At 44.5% G+C, this 16,730-nt stretch overlaps 1 protein-coding gene across 2 annotated transcripts in view; it reads left to right on the top strand.

Annotated features, from left to right (window-relative positions):
* Positions 1-1,468: 1,468 nt before the first annotated feature.
* nup153 (nucleoporin 153) overlaps positions 1,469-16,730 on the top strand; it is a 17,375-nt gene continuing 2,113 nt past the window's right edge. The window contains exons 1-20 of one of the 2 annotated variants that reach the window (XM_030789080.1): positions 1,469-1,567; positions 6,305-6,518; positions 7,306-7,593; positions 7,984-8,117; positions 8,374-8,502; positions 10,215-10,331; positions 10,529-10,573; positions 11,133-11,186; positions 12,019-12,159; positions 12,493-12,545; positions 12,708-12,828; positions 12,996-13,148; positions 13,352-13,450; positions 13,577-13,658; positions 13,759-13,860; positions 14,023-14,622; positions 14,997-15,197; positions 15,465-15,678; positions 15,829-15,914; positions 15,948-16,583. In XM_030789080.1, the coding sequence (XP_030644940.1) occupies positions 1,490-1,567; positions 6,305-6,518; positions 7,306-7,593; positions 7,984-8,117; positions 8,374-8,502; positions 10,215-10,331; positions 10,529-10,573; positions 11,133-11,186; positions 12,019-12,159; positions 12,493-12,545; positions 12,708-12,828; positions 12,996-13,148; positions 13,352-13,450; positions 13,577-13,658; positions 13,759-13,860; positions 14,023-14,622; positions 14,997-15,197; positions 15,465-15,678; positions 15,829-15,914; positions 15,948-16,583 (3,547 nt within the window). In that variant the 5' untranslated portion in view covers positions 1,469-1,489. Of the gene's footprint in view, positions 1,568-6,304; positions 6,519-7,305; positions 7,594-7,983; positions 8,118-8,373; positions 8,503-10,214; positions 10,332-10,528; positions 10,574-11,132; positions 11,187-12,018; positions 12,160-12,492; positions 12,546-12,707; positions 12,829-12,995; positions 13,149-13,351; positions 13,451-13,576; positions 13,659-13,758; positions 13,861-14,022; positions 14,623-14,996; positions 15,198-15,464; positions 16,584-16,730 lie in introns of both variants that reach the window. The other variant, XM_030789079.1, reaches the window with a different exon arrangement.

Raw genomic sequence — 16,730 nt, 5'->3', positions numbered from 1 at the left:
TAGGAATTGTCTTAGCACTTGCCACTATGTTACTGGTTCATTTAATCGAATTTTGCTTTCAAATAAAATAATAATTATTGTTTATTCTTGTTTTTTGTGCATTACAGTATATGGCTTTACAATAGAAACCACTGAAAATTAGGAACTTTTTTTTTTTTCCAGAACCTCTGTTTAAATTGAACAGCACTACCAAAATATTTGCTTCCTGCGGGTAAATCCACTTTTGCTTTCACAGTATACACAGGAAACCAACCACCAGGCTATTGCTTTTCCTTTTGTTTGTGGGGAGCAGTATGCCCTGATTATATGTATTAGATTAGTCTAGTATGGGCTTTGTGTTTTTCTTACACTCCTCTGTGTAACATTCACAAATCTTTTGGATATCTGAGCCTGCACTTACTCTGGTCTGCCAAACAAACTGCATGAACTTTGTATATGAGTTTCTGGATATGAGCATTGGAAAAATGAACATGTGCAAATGTGACATGAATTTCAAATGTTTTGGGTGAACAAATGAAACGAAGACACATTGCAATGCAGTCATAAATAGACAGTGGAAAAAAAATTAGTGACATCTAGAATTTAATGTTAGAAGTTGATATGAATTTGAGGATAAATCAATCCATATTCCTGGTTTACATGTATTTTATTTTGATATAATCATAATTTCTATATTATGTTGATGGGAAGAAGTATTCTTTCAACAAGGTCAGCCTCCAATTATATGACAGTGAGAAACTTAGCATCAGTAAGGGTTAACGAAATTTGATCTGTCGCCCTCGACCCCATGTTGACCAAACCGTGCATTAGGTCATAGATACAGCAGGGGGCGACAGACTAATTCTCAAATCTTGTTCAATGTAAACACACCTGGGCTCTTCTATGTACTGTTCACATCACTGTACTGTTTCAGACAAATGTTTAGTACAAATCGAGTAGCTGTGAAGATAAGTATATAATAAGTGATAATTGAAAAAAAAAAGTATGCATTCCAGACACATGATATTTAAAAGAAGGATTAAAAAGCAATTGGTCAATGCAACCATTTAGAAAATCCTCAAGAATCCCAAACTAAGCACCACCCCACCCCCCAAAAATAATAATGATTACCGTTAACAGAAAGCTAAACGCTTTATTCTTACAGCCTATAATAAAATCAGTGGTGAAGAACTTTCCAAAATTACCACACAAAGTGTTTATATTAACCCGATCAATTACATTTTAGATCCTTAAAGAGATCATTCTATATAAGAGAAATATATGTCTGTGACAAAGCGTTGACAATGATTGTGTAATTTTTAAACATATCGTAACAAAGCTTACGTATATTGCGCCAAACACTCAATTTCCCATAAGTCAAAATCACAAAGCTCCACGAAATGTCTGTCGGTATATTGGTGGGTTGAGTCAGAGTTGTGTCTATAGTTCTGTCACAAGAACGCCGCTCCATCCGGCGCCGAGGCACTGAGCAGATTCAGTCTAGTTAGCCATGGCGGCCACAGGAGGAGGGAAAATTAGAACAAGAAGATATCATATCGCTTCTAAACCGTACGCCAAAGGCAAACAGGTGAAGAGCAGTTTTGTTTTCTTGATCATGCCGGACGTTCTCAGACCTAGTCGTTAACGTAGAATACCGCGTTTCTCATGTGTTATTGTTTTCTTTCAGGAGACGTTTTTGCGGCCTACCCTAAACGCTTGCCAGAAAGGCCTTATGCTAACGATTTCCACACGACCGCCAGGGAACGTTAGCTAGCGAAAACGTTAGATCAGATGGTGTTGATTCTTATTTTTCCTTTGTGCAGAACCTTACGATAACAAGTCACAAACGTATAACCTAAACCTAGAACACTGTCATGGCATTGTTCACAATTTTGTAACGGTCTACCAGCTGAACACCGTTCAGTTGGCTAACGTGAGCTAGTTAGATTTAGCTAGTTAGCTTTGCGGCATGGGCTACAGCATGGTCTACTGACTTGACCAGCAAACATTTATCGTAGATGAACAGTTTCGTATTTGTAGTTGTTAGATCATATGTGTAAACGCTTTCCCAAATACTACTACATATCTACATTGTCATATGTTACCCAGCGAGCTAGCTGTCTGAAAGTGTAGCCCAAGTATTGCTGCGCAGTGCGGTGGAACTGGAAGATTGCCAGGACCCACATGGGTTACTCGGTAGCTAGCTCGTTAGCAAACTGAGTTTTTTCGAACTGGTAACGTTAGTTGGTTCGCACTTCGAGTATCTTCCATGCTTGGTAGCTATAGCTATCTGCGCCGTAAAATGATTTGGGAACGTAACGCTATCATAATAGAATAGGGCGGAAATAAGGAAAGCCCCGTTTCGGAGGGAATGGGTTCCCTTAAGGACACAGAAAAGAAAAGCGGGACACTCGAAAATAGTTGCGTGTTTCCGATTTTTTTTCGTGTGCCTATGTATATGTAGGCAGTTAACCACGTAATGATCAATTTCCTGTAACTTACATGTATTCCGCAAATCTGTCGTAATATTTATGTCGTTCTGTTACCGTGAAGCGTGTTTAGTAGTTCGTTACAATTGATCGGTCTTTGTCTGTTTACCGCTCAGAAAAACAACATAACCATTACCATTAAGCGTTTGTTAAGTTTAGGGTGTCAAGTTGCATTATAGTTTGTTTATTGCTCCGATGCCTTTCGCTAAGTAAATCAGTTTACATCTCAACATGAAGCATTAAGTCCGCGATGTCATCAGAAGAACTCTAAGTCAGTAGCTACCCATTTCACAGTTAACTTAAATTCGTGAATAGATGGTGTTTATGGCGGGGTTTTTGCTTGGTGACTGGTGTTTTATGTCTTTGTCTTTCATGCCAAGAATTGAACGATAAAGAATGAAGTATCTAGACGATGTTTCAGTAGCCGGGTAGCCTGCTACGGTTCATGTTTCTCATAGTGGTAATGAACAAGAATTGATGCACTGCCTTGATTTCCTAGTGTGAGTAAAGTAATGCTAAAAGCTTAGGTACGAAGGGGGTACATTAATCGAGTTTTGTGGTGGCCACTATTTCGTTTCAGTTTGTTTGTTCCTGTTAACTGTTCGCATGCTATTATCGGAAGCATTCAGGCAAATAAAAGCAGGTCTTGAAATTTTGTAGGGTTTGAGCGTCAGGTGTAGTGTAATAAAAGCAGTCTTTATTTGTTCCACAAATGCCCCGCGCATCGAATTAATATGGTGTATCTTTCCTTAAGGTAATCTTTATAAAAGTTTCTTTAAAAAATCGACCATTTATGCTTTGTGCTTTCGCGAATGGCTCCTCTTCCGTTACTTTGGACATTTAGGGCAGAAATGTGATGACCTTGGAGTAGCACATATGTTGTGTAGCCGGGAAGTGAGCCATGTTGCAACACTGTTCGAGGGGGGAAAAAAGATTGGAAAAAAAAGAAAGCTAAATGCACTTCGTGTTCATAGTAACATTGAAAAGCTTGAGTTAGTTGGTAGGTTAATGATAAGCAAGTTCAGTGGAGTTTTAGTGGTCAGTCAAGTATGTCTAGTCGGATGGTTCTGTTAGATGATGAAAAGATCAATTCAGACTCGATTCTTTGACCCAGAAATGCTTCTCGATATTATGAGTTAATATCAAGGTTTGCTTATAGTTTTAGGCCTATTGCCAAAACACACAATAGTGTGAATATAACAGCTGCAGGTGCAGCCATGTCTGAGCAAAGGTTTTTACTTGCTTGTGTTGATTTCTCACTCCTATATCTGTCTTTAGTCTGTTATATTTGCTGTGAGGAGCATGAGTTTTGACTAGAGCCAGTCTTAAGTGTCATACCAATAGTCAGTACCTTCCATAAGCTGTAACAGTATCAGAACAGCCAAGCTTTACTACAGTAAAGTTTAGGTTACTTAAAGAAAGAACTGCTTCTCAGCAGAGGATCATAATGAATCTATGAAGAAGTCTTACCTATGAGTTATTTCGACAAGCATGGCCCATCAAACATGAAAGAACCTGCTTTAAACTTAGTGGTTTGTTGAATAAAGTCTGTATTTTGTGTTTGTCTTTTACAGCCCTTGTTCTCTTTGGTAAGAGCAGTTAGGCTCAAATGTGACCAGGCGTTGAGCTTCAGCCTGCAGCCTGTTTGATATGGCAGAGTGTTAAGCTAGGAAACCTAGCAGATTTATACTTTGTACAGTCACACACGTCGACAGCAACTGATTCAGGCCTTGCGGCTTTTCCGTTTAATCAGCTGACCCACCTGCGTGTAACCACGTTGGGGCCACGAATTCACCTCACAGGCAGCCAATGAGGGAGCTCACAGTCCAACAGCCCGGGAGGCCTCTACACCCCCCCCCCCCCCTCCCAGCAGGATAATGAGCCAGGAGTGCTTGCACAGAGTTTTGGTCCTGTGGTCCCATTACAAAGGACAACTGCAGCTCTCACATAATCTTTACAATCACAAACTACACTCCTAGGCCTCATCTGTGCAACAGAGAGGTAGAGCGATCAGACCTGGACATGAGTAGACTGTAATAGTCAGTGTGTTTTAGTACTGGAGAGTTTATGTTTTCATAAGGCATTGAACTTATACTCAAGACAGCGGTTTAGTAGTATCTGACCGGTTCGAAACGCTAAATAATATTGTCTGACTTGACTGTTTATCTCGGGCTTTACTCTGAAAACGTCCGTTTTGTTGGTGTTTTTTTGACAGGGTGGGAGTATGTGAATATCATGTATAGAGATAAGGAGAGGCCATGTCAGGGAAATGGTTATCAGCAAAGTCACTTCAGTTGATAAGTGCCCTATTTGTTTCACTATTCTGTGCTTCTTGTTTTTTAAGTGGTAGCCTTTCACTTGGCAGTAGCGCAGTCCGCGTTGAAGTTCATAGCCTGAAATCCTGACCATTTTCACTAGGGTTGAATCACGTTGAGAAATCCCATTCAGTTGAAGATCTCCTAATGCAAACAGGGATTCAGAAGGAAATGACATTCCTTTTGAAAAAAGAAAAAAAAAAAAGTCAATTAACCCTGTCGGAATGAAACTTTACAAATTGAACAGTTACATAATTAAATGTCTGATGCAGTTTATTTTCTTAAGTTATTTTCATAGATCAGTGTCGTTTAACAATCACACAACTGAGACAGCGCATTGATTGTGTTCTTCCTCTTCGGCGAGGGAAATAGCACACAGGAAATGTAAACGATCGCCTATCCATCATCTGATTATTATCGAATCACGAGGCCTCCATCAGCTCTTACGGTGTTGAGCATAGGCCAGTGTAACAGAGATATTTTGTGCTTTATGTTGCGATTTTATGTTCGTTTTACAGTGCACACCTTGGTCGGTCATCCACGGGCCAAGCGCATGGGTTTAAATTCTGTAGAGAAATTATAGCAGAGCGGTGTGATCCTTAAGGCCAGAAAAGGTTTTTCCAGACGTGACGCCAATATTCAATTTCTGCTCTCTGTGTGTTACACACGACGGTCCAATGGAAGCCAGGTATTTGATTTAAAGTTGACGGGCTCTGAACATATTTACCGGTTTCTGGGTCTCCCTCCACCTGCTTCTCATTTTGGTCTTCCTGACTAGCAGGGAGCTGTTTGACATGTTTTGTATGCTGTGCGTCACTGGAAGAAAAAAAAAAAAGGAATTAGAAGAGAGGTTGCTTTCAGGACAAGAGTTCATTGTGGGGAGTTTGGACAGTTTTTAATACACAACAGATTTGTTTGTTTTCTCTCATTGAGACCGACGTAACCTGTGCTTTTCAGAGCGCAGCGCTATGGATTTTGTAACAACTCAAAGCGAGCGCTAGAGAGAGAATTCGCTGTGCGCAGTGCTGCTTAAAACCGGCGCGTTCTTACAGTTAATCTGTGTGTTCATTCATTTTATCCGCTGTGTATTCACCTTATTCTCCTGTCATACAACAACATGTCATTTCTAGATGCTTCTTCTCCTTACTTGAGTTCTACTGAGGTAAACAAACTGTGATGGCGTTTCCCCTTGATTGGGAATGACACAGAACTGTTCTCTCGTAAAGAATTTGGGAGAGACTTGCGTTAGTCAGCTAAACAGAGACGGCCCGCTCTCTTCGCCTCCATTTCACAACGAGGCCTCGCAACAGAGGACACTTCTGACAATTCTGTTCTCCGCGCTTGCCTCTCTCTCGTCGTGTTGCGACAACCTATTTAGGCCCCTGTCTTGGTTAATCGGTGAAAAAATCTGCACTGGCACGAGTCCAGACTGTTTGACAGCGTCGAGAAGTTCACCTAGATTCTCGTTGGGTTTTGTCGCCGCTCTGTTCACCGTGCCTTTTCTCCTCTGTCATCCTCCAGCAGCCAGGCCTGATAAGTCGAGTCACAGACACAGTCAAGAGCATCGTCCCGTCCTGGCTACAGAAGTACTTCAAAAATGGGGAGATGGTGGAAGAGGAGGGAGGCACACCTGTGGAGGACCAGAACAACGTGGCCCCTCCCCCCAACGGCAACGAGGAGACTGTCCCACTCCCAGACGGAAGGGCCACGCCCGAACCTAGCACTAGTAACACAGGTTTGTGAGCATACTGTTGAGATTTAATCTATGTGATGTATGTTTTGTGCATGGGCTTGAGAGGCGATATAGGGAGACATTCTCTGTTCGGTTTTAAGACTGTGGTAGATAGTAGCGTTGCACCGATACCACTTTTTCAGACCGAGTACAAGTACTTTTGTGTACTTGCCGATACCGAGTACCGATACGAGTACTTAATAAGGCAGTATTTGTACCATGAAAATAAGTTACCATCAAAGTGTGACGAGTTTGAAGACAGGTTTTATTTTCATCAGATACGCTCTGGTTGTTACAAAATAAAATGTAAGTAATAATATGAATATAAAGTAAAGCGTATGACAGGAGGCTATTTCCAACCAAAAAGAAATGCAAAACATTCTGTGTAAACAAACAGGTTTGAGTTCAACTAATGTTGCCATGAAGTGGTAGCGGTGCGTGGCGTCAGAGAATGTTTATAAGTACGAGTATATGAGAACAGTATCGGCCCCATGCTGGTACTGGTATTGGTGCATCCCAAGTAGATAGTCATCTTTTTGGCAAGCAACATTCTGGCTATGCTGTTTTCTAATGTTATTTTAATGCCCCTTAACTAAACTTGAAGCCCCTTTCATGAACCTCATAAACCAAATCGTGTCTGTGTGTGTGTGTGTATTTGTGAGAGAGTGTGAGACACTGAAGGGACAGGACTGGCTACAGCTGCCATAGAAGTTTCTAGCATGTGCTTTTGATAAACTACAGATCATTGTCTTCCTCAGTGAGACTCAGCGTGCTTCTCTTGCTTTTCCAGAACCTTCTACGAGCAGAGCGTCTCTCAACTTCCAGGACGCCCTGTCACGGCCCCCGCTCAACCGCTCTCACCTGCACTTCGCCAGCCTGGACGGCTCGCCGGCGCTGGCGGGCTCCAGTTCCCTCTTCTCCCAGCCTTCCACGTCCTCCGCCCCCTTCGGCGGGGGCTCCTTCGCCGTAGCCTCCTCCAGTTTCTCCCTGGTGAAGGAGATCAAGGACTCGAGCTCGCAGCACGAAGACGACAACATCTCCACGACCAGCGGCTTCTCGTCCCGGGCGTCCGACAAGGGTAAGGAAGCAGCTGTCCCCAATCTGTTCAGCTTTTATCCTGAGCGATAAGAGTCAGCCAGAGCGCTATTAACATCCCGTTTAGCCGTCATACGTTTTCAAAAGAACATATGGAAATCAGGCACTTTCATTTGCAGAAGAGCAGCATATGTATCTGTGTGTCATGTGAACAGAGAAAAGTACACCGAGCTTTTTGCGAGACCTGAAGCAGACACGGTCGAGTGTAAACGGAGTGTAGGACCGTAATGCAGATTAGGCGTACCTAGCGTAATTCAGGTCTAAACCCGGCTCCCCGCGCTTTGCGCTTTGGCGTGATGCAACCAAGGTGGGGGGGGTGTTAGGTGTAGGTTTAGGGTTTAGGCACTAAGACTAGGGGTGAATCTTCTTCCAGATGTACCTGCTTCAAAGCCTGCACCGCTGCTCTGGTCCCCAGAGACCGACCGAACCCACTCCGGATCGCAGCCGGCCCAGTCCAGTATGAAGAAGCCCGCCTTCAACCTGTCAGTCTTTGGCACATCCGCATCGGTGAGTAGGGCTGTGTTTAATCAGAATGGGTTTTTATGCGATTTTGAAAACTATCACTGTACACGCATGCAGAAACTTGTCGAATGCTCTGAAACGTTGCTTGTTTTTCTTACTTCTCATGATGCGAGGAGACTTGGCAAACGACTAGATTCATTCATATCCTCACATCTGTAGATGTTCTCGAAGAATAGAGACCGGTTGCAGGTTTTGTGTGTATGTTTATTTATTTATTTATTTATTTTCTTCTCTCTTGAAGACAACAATGAGCAACTCAGTGCTGAACTCCAGTCAGTTAGGGGACTCACCTTTCTATCCAGGGAAGACCACATACGGAGGAGCTGCTGCTGCCAGGACAGCCCGCCCACACCCGGGAACTCCTTACCAGGTTAGTCACAGACTCCTCCATCTGTTAAAACACGGTTTAACCTACAGGCACACGGTTGGGAGCGGTCACTCTCTAGCTGAGGATGATATGGTTATCCATTGACGTGTCCATCCTGTGGAACTCGCTGTCATAAGTTTATCATTTGCAGAGGAGGCCTAAGGTGTGTGCTTGTAATAGACAATGGTACGTGGGAGAGAGATGTGATGTTGAGAAGGGACTGGTTAAGTGTGTGTGTGTGTGTGTGTGTGTGAGACAGAGTTGAACTAACCCAGGCGTGATGTGCCTATATTGGATCAGAGTTGACCAGAGAATAGTAAACATACGCTAAATGATCCATGGCTTATTGCGTGTCAGCAAAATAGTCCTCGATTAGATCCGTTCCAGTTCAGTCACCACACTGCTTACATAAATTAGTTGTCTGCGACCCAACCCGACCCGAGCCCAACAAAGTATCAGGTTTTGGGTTTTAAGTCCAACTTCAGGCTCAGCCCAGATTCGAGTTTGTTTTATGGGTGAAGAGGAATGATTATTTTGTGCTTTAATTCTACTTTTCTGTGAAGAAATTAGTAACTCATTGTACACACACACACACCCTGGTCCTCTCTCTTCTAACTGGCAAGTCCTTGGTTTATTGCTGTGTTGTTGGGCCTTATTTAGCTGTGTTAGGTAGTGTTTAGCCTGTTAGCTCATATGGAAATGAAAACCAACTTGTTGCTGTATGATGATTATTGCCAAATCAGTTCCTCTAAAATTTATGAAGATGAAATATTTGTGTGTTAGTTTGAATGTCCCTGTATCATGGAGGCTAAAGTCGGTAATGCCTGCCTGTATATTCACTGCGCTTATAACGCTAGTTTTTCTGCTGTGCCTGTTAGCCTACAGTTATCACTTGTCCCCTGCTTTAAAAATTATGACTGATGTGTAAAAGAACAAGCTATCCCAAAACATGCATTTTCAGTCCATCCACTCAAGCCTAGAACAGCCGAGCAAAGCACAGTAGAATCATGTCCGTGAGAATCCGTCTCCGTGTCTCTCTCTGTCTACTCACTCTCAGAGGGAAGGGGAGCGAGTGATTTTGGGTTCGGATCAGGTTTGGACTTTGAATATGACAGTAGAGCTGTGTTTTAACGGAACACGGTGCTAAATTTTCGACACGAACACATGAAAAGTGAATGGCAGGACGCGAATGAGCGGAGTTCATCGCGGCAGAAACCGCGAGCGACGCGACATGGGCGAAATGAGTTAAAAAAAATTCAAAATTCGCCTGCCGAAAGCCAATTACCTTCCAGTAGGGCTAGAAGCCACGCCCCCTTCCCGGAAACGTCTTCGGTCATGTGTAATCCGATTGGCGTAATCGAATAACGATCACTGTGACGTAGCGCGAAATTCGGTCGCTCGGTTTTGTCAGGCAAGCGATCAAACGCGAGGAAAGCAAAGCGAAATTTTGCTTTGCGTTTGGTTAAAAACCCCCCTTAACGGTCGAACTTTGTGGGGTCTGGAGCCTGGGCTGGATTCAGGCTTCAGATTGGAGCCTGTGCAGACCACTAAGCTTAACTCCATAGCATACATTTGTTGTATTTTCTCATCTCTTGTTCAGAATGTTGTTGTTGTTGTTGTTTTTTTTCCAGTAATTTACTGATCATTGATTGACACTAGCTGATTTCTGCCCCACCCCCCTGCCCTCTTTCTCTGTATGTGTCTCTCCACCTCAGGCTCCAGTGAGGAGACAGATTAAGGCCAAGCCTGCCGGGGCCCAGCCGTGTGGGGTGACCAGTGCCACGGCCAGACGCATCCTACAGTCTCTAGAGCGCATGTCCAGCCCGCTCGCCGTGAGTCACTCCTCTGGCTCTGATAAACAGGACAACAAGACGTTAAAGTCCTGTACCTGTAGAGTGTATTTTACGACATCGATCACTCTAGTGTTTTTATTCACCGTGTCCCCTTTTTCTCCACTTTATTAGTCACTGGCAAAAGATGAATTTTGTATGAAGTATTGAATAATTAACTCCTCTTTGTGTCCTAACAGGATGCTAAACGAATCCCATCTACAATCTCTTCACCTTTGTCGACGGTGAGTACTTCTTAAAGATTTACCCTCTCACAGTTGAACCCTTGATGCAAATTTAGTTAAAGTATTATTTCAGTTAATGTATACAGGTGCAATCAGCTTAGCATCGTGTCTAGAAAAAAAAAAAAACAGTAACAGACGTCGTTTAGTCCACGTACCAAAGAAGAATTATTTCAAAAGCGCCATTTGTTTTGGAGTTCAGTGCTGAAACATCTGTCATTCTGACGGACACGGCTCGGTCTGCATACTTGTGATTGGATTTGGGATCAATATGGAAAATGGGAATTTCTTGAGGAGGGCGGAGGAAAGGGTTGAGTGAGGGGGAAAAAAGCAGTTAAAAATCGATGTGAGTTACTGACAGATGTCCAGAGAAGTTATATAATGCCTCAGATGTGAGTTACTGACAGATGTCCAGAGAAGTTATATAATGCCTCAGATGTGAAAAGCTGAAAGCTTCCCCTTGAAGACGGAAGTGCCCCTTCAGTGCTCTAAATATAACATTCTTCTCAGATGTGTTTTTTTTTTTTCCTGTGTTCTGAAACCAGTTTCTTTTTCTCTACAGTCACTGGGCCATTCAGATTTAGACATTTCACATTTACAATCTAAGAAGAAGAGGGTAAGTTTCTTGGAATCAGATTCATTAAATCTTTATTTTTATGAAATCCTAAATCCCTTTTGCTTTATGATACGTGTCCAAACCTCAGCTCTGTGATGCGGTACGATCGTTACATTCAGAGTGCGTTGAGTTAAGAGTGAAATGATAGATGTTTCCAGATGCACCAGGTCTTTAGACTTTACGCAGAGATGTCCCCAGTCTGTCTCTTTGCTTTTCACCACCGTATCTTTAGTTAAGTCCGACAGATTTGTCAAAGCTCTGCTTTAAGCCCAGTCTCAGCAGCTGCTCTCACACTGCCCCTCTCTTCCAAAACTTTTGTAGTCCTGCGTGTGTGCGTGTGTGTGTGTGTGTGTGCCCGCGTGTGTGTGTGTGTGTTTGTCCTTAAAGCGGGGAGAAAAAGTGATCTGTAAGCGGATGGCTTCTCACAGCTGTGGCAGCTGTTTGCCATTCTCCAACAACAGTTCATTCACTCAGACTCTTGCAGAGTAAAAAATCTGGAAGGCTCCGTTTGGCCAGGGCGTGCTCACGCCAAGACGTTCGCGACATTCGGCCCCGCGTTACTCCCGCTGCCGCCTTGTCGCTCTGTTTCCTCTGTCACTCCATCTCTCAGATCTGTTTAATTTCCTCCTTCTATTACTGATATTAATCACTGAACACATCAGCTTTAGCAGGAGAAGCATAGATCCGGAACACACGGTCGACATTTCAGTGGGTTCAGGTTTTTGTTTTTTTTTTCGTTTGTTTGTTTTAATGTTTGTTTTGTTTTGTCACACCTTCATGTGGTTGCGTAAGTTGATCAGATCTTTTATCGTAAATCCATTTATTCCCATAGCTGGATCCAGCGTTGCCGCCTGTCCAGAAGCTGGTGGTCCCGTCGGCAGCGAGCCTTGGGGGGAACCGCTCCATGTCTTTCCGGCCCTCTCTGACTCCTGGCGGAGTGACCAGAGCGGTGGAGAAGACCGGCAGAGAGACGGTGAGCTGCACCGTGCTGCCTGTGATTTCATTAAAAGTAATAAACTGATACGGTGCCGGTTGAGGTATAATGAAACATATGTTTACCCTGGTCAAGAAACTTTAGAAATCGTCCGAGGGGCCATACGTATGGTGTCGTCTGACGTATTATTGAGGCTAATATATTCCGAGCGTTGGCTGTCGTAAATGTAGTATTTATTGTCATGGGGCTTTTCCTAAGAGCCTTAGTAGATGACTGTTCGGAAGTGAGATTTTACCCTGTTCGTGAACCTTATGTAAACATGTGTGTTGACTAATAGTGTGACTCATTTTCATATTTTCCTCTTCTCTCCAGCCTGTGAGACAGTCGCCGCAAATCCCAGATGCTCCTCCGACCCTCCCTCAAAGGTAGAATGAATAAAAACTTTCGATTGAGTTAAAGGTCTGGACTTGGGCCCCGGCATGTTGAAACGCGATGCTTTGCTTGTTGATTCCTTTGTTAGTTTAGGTTAAGTTGTTAGCGTCGCGGTCTTGTAACAGTGACTTTTCCACCATTCTCTGCATCCTTAGCACAATCAGTCTGCCCTGCCCTCTGTCAAGCACGCCTGCAGCCAACAGCACAGGCTCAGGAGGAGGTAAAATGAAGAGGGAGAGGAGCATACGACCCTCATCCAAAAAACCTGAAGAAGAGGTATGTGCTCCTGCAGTTAAATGACAGCCTTTAAACTCGCTTTATGTATTAGTCCCACCCGGCGCCTTTCCTCTTGGTGTTTGTTTGTTTGTTTGTTTGTTTTTTTCTCTTTTTCCGAATGTGCCACAACTCATCTCTTTGCTTGGTTTTTTCTCTTCACCTGTCAGGTTGCCACGTTACCAGACCTACCAGCCATTTCTCTTCCCATAAGCACCTTTTCTTTGCCCACGTTCAGTTTCTCTTCACCTCCCCCCACCTCCTCAGTCATGTCCACTGCCAACCCAATGACTCCTGTTGCTGAGGAGCCTGTCTCTAGTAAGGTACGTCTGGCTGAAAAAGCCTTAATTTGCCTGCTTTTGTTTTTTTTTGTTTTTTTTTTAAAGAAACAGTTCTGTTAAAATGGTTTGACTGATGGCATGAATGTATTCATCAGACAGGAATGAAGGGATGAGTAAGGCCATCCATGATTACATTATTTTAGTGGAAAAGGTTCTGAGCCTGAAGCGATTCGATTTTATTTCAGGAACCGCCCGCCGCATCATCGCCACCCTGCGTTCCCTTCACCTTCTCCTCACCCATCGTCAAGGCAACCGCTGCTAGTCCGCCGTCTTTCTCCCCATCCGTAAGGCATCTTATTTTATTTTTTTTGCAATGTTTTTTTTTCCTCATCTTGTTTTTTTTTTTTCAATATAGAGATGTGTTTTTTTTTTTTTTTTACATTTATGGTTGCCTCTCTTCTCTTCCCAAGTCTGGATTTACCTTCAGTGCACCTGCTATGAAAACTGGTCCCTCGAATCCCAGCGGGGAGACTATACCAATGGTTGTACCCGGTGAGTCTGTATTTTGGGGGGTTTTTGTCTTTTGGGAGGGTTTTTTTTTTGACCCGAACTGGTTTGGACTAACCTCCCCAACCTTGCTTTTTGTGTTCAGTGAAATCCTCTACTAGTGAAAGCAAGGATGAGTTTAAGGGACTTGCCAAACCTGCAAAAGTCCTTAAACAAGGCAGTGTCTTGGATATTCTTAAAGGACCTGGTAAGGACTGACACAATTTCGCGACATTAAAATCCATTGCTGACTTTTGTTCATTTGAGTTTTTTGTGTGTGTGTGTGTTTGTAACCTCACAACATAACAGTTGGTCAAAGTTTAACGGTACCAAAAATAAGCCTGATTCAGACTTTGCTCTCTTTCGTCAGGATTTGCTTCTCCGGCGAGGAGCTCCCCCAGTCCGGAAACGTCCGCACAAACCCCGGCCTCCACTCAGGCTGCACTCGTCGCCCCTGCCACTGGTTTCGGCGACCAGTTCAAACCGGCGGCGGGATCCTGGAACTGTGACACATGCCTGCTGCAAAACAAACCCTCGGACAAGAAATGCGTGGCCTGCCAGTCGCCACAACCAAACGCAGACTCTTCTTCTAAATCGGACAGTAAACCCGCCGAGGCCCCTTCCGGGTTCGGCGCTCGTTTCGCCCCTCCGGCCGGTAGCTGGGAATGCGACACGTGTCTGGTTCAGAACAAACCAGAGGTGGTCAGATGCGTGGCCTGTGACACCGCAAAACCCGGGACTGGAGTTAAACCCACCCTGACGTTACCCGCCATCTCGGAACCCGCTCCCTCTTCTTCCTCCGCCCCTGCATCCACTACCACAGCCACCGCCTCCACCTCTCAGGCGTCTGGGTTCCTGGGCTTTGGGGACAAGTTTAAGAAGGCGGAGGGGGCGTGGGAGTGTGACGTGTGCATGGTGGAAAACAAAGCACAGGACGTTAAGTGTGTAGCCTGCCAAAGCGCTAAACCAGGTATGTGGCCGTCGACCGCGTCTGAGCGTTTTTGGGGGGGGGGGGGGGGGGGGGGGTTTCATTCTTTGTTCGTTGTCACGTTTCTCTTGACGCTTTTCACTCCGCCTGTTAACTTCCCTCTTTTAAGCAGAAATTGTCTAAGATAGCTTGAGTTCTGTTATCTCCACTGACTTCAGTTCTCTCACGACAGATAAAAACAGATAAAAGCAGCTGGCTCTTGGAACAGAGTCAACTCGAGCTCCTTCTGAGGACAAATTGATTAACCTTTTGTTGTCAGAAAAAATGATATATTTCTACATTTTTAAAAAATGAGTAATTTCATGAAGCTTTTTTTTTGTAATTGGCTTGTCTTGTACTCCACACATGAATCCTAGGAGCAAAGGCCGCAGCAGCCCCGGCTCTACCTGCCGTCTCTACCCCTGCCAGCACTGCGCCTCCTCTAGGCTTTGGAGACAAATTCAAAAAGCCAGAGGGGAGCTGGGATTGTGATGTTTGCTGTGTACAGAACAAGGCGGAAGACCAGAAGTGTGTTGCCTGCCAATCTCCCAAGCCTGGAGCTAAAGTAGAGGTCAAAGGTACAGCACTCTTTGATAATTTTGAGTCACAGATCAAATTTAGACTTAATTCTAAATCTGCTAATTCAATAAAACTAAAAGCTTGTCACTTGTATTGGAATAGGGGCATTCATTTCTGTCCATATGTGTGATACGTTCTTAAGGCATTCTGCGAAACAAACAAGCGCTATGCCTCTCTATATTAAACATTCACTATTCAGCTGTTACTTCGCCCACTTTTTTTTTTAAATCAGACGTGATTTTAATCGTGTATCTCTCACCTCGTAGGTTTCGGGTCTTCATCTTTTGGTGTCCAGTCATCCAGCCTGGATTCCAGTTCGACTGGTTTCAAGTTTGGTACCAGTTCTTCAGACTCTACCTCTGGAGGTCTTAAATTTGGTGCTGGTTTTTCAGATTCCTCCACAACTACACAAGGGGGCTTTAAATTTGGCAACACCTCCTCAGACTCCAATTCCACAGGCTTCAAATTTGGCGCTGCTTCGTCCTCCTCCTCCTCCTCCTCCTCAAACTCTTCAGGTGGGGGGTTCAAATTCGGAACCTCAGCAAAAGCCCCCACCACAGACACTGCTGGTTCTGCTGGAGGTTTTAAGTTTGGAGCCACGTCTACAGAAGCCTCCACAGACGCAACAAGTTCTGCTGGCGGCTTTAAATTTGGAGGAGCTTCAACAGAAAGCGCCTCCACAGAGACAAGTTCAACTGGAGGATTTAAATTTGGTGGTTCCTCAACCGAAACGTCCTCCAAAGACACAGGTTCTGCCGGAGGTTTTAAATTTGGAGGAGCCTCAACTGAAACCTCCTCCGCGGACAAAAGCTCTGCCGGGGGCTTCAAGTTTGGCGGTTCCTCCTCCGAAGGCTTCAAATTCGGATCTGCCTCAAACTCTGCATCTTCAGCAAGCGAAGAGAAGAAGGAGGATTCGCAGTCTACAGGTGCTGGATTGCAATTTGGGGCTGCCAGCGAAACCCCCGCTGATTCGAACGCGAAGCTGAGTTTCACCGCATTTGGGTCAACGCCCCTCCCCGCGGAGGCTGCGTCTACCACGTCGGCTCCAAACGCGCTCCCTGTTTTCGGGAAGCCGACGGTGACGGAGCCCGCTGCGACGGCCCCGAAATTCGGGGAACCAGCATCTAAAGAACCGGCCTTGGCCGCCACAGGGTTCTCATTTGGTAAAGCAGAAGAGAAGAAGGATACTTCCATGCCTTCTGGATTTTCTTTCGGTGAGACCAAGGAGGCCGAGAAACCAGCTGCATCCCTGAGTTTCTCTTTCAGTAAACCAGACCCGCCGAAAGACCAGCCCAAACCCACCTTTTCATTTGGTAAACCCCCCGAGAAAACTGATTCTGCAGATGCCCCAAAGCCTAGCTTCAGCTTTGGGCAGAGTGCCTCAGGTGAGTAGCTCTCTGGTTATTTTGAAGTTAGTTATTTGTCCTCAGTAATACATAACTTATTGTGACATAAGCATCATTCCTCGCTTTACTCAGTTCCTTTCATTTTTGTGGACCCTGGCATATGTGGGTTTTGTTTTGGGGTTTTTT

This window comes from Chanos chanos, chromosome 12 (genome assembly GCF_902362185.1).
Source record: "Chanos chanos chromosome 12, fChaCha1.1, whole genome shotgun sequence".
Lineage (NCBI taxonomy): Eukaryota > Metazoa > Chordata > Actinopteri > Gonorynchiformes > Chanidae > Chanos > Chanos chanos.
The sequence above is the reverse complement of the archived record's forward strand: the minus strand, read 5'-3'. Positions and strand labels throughout refer to the sequence as shown.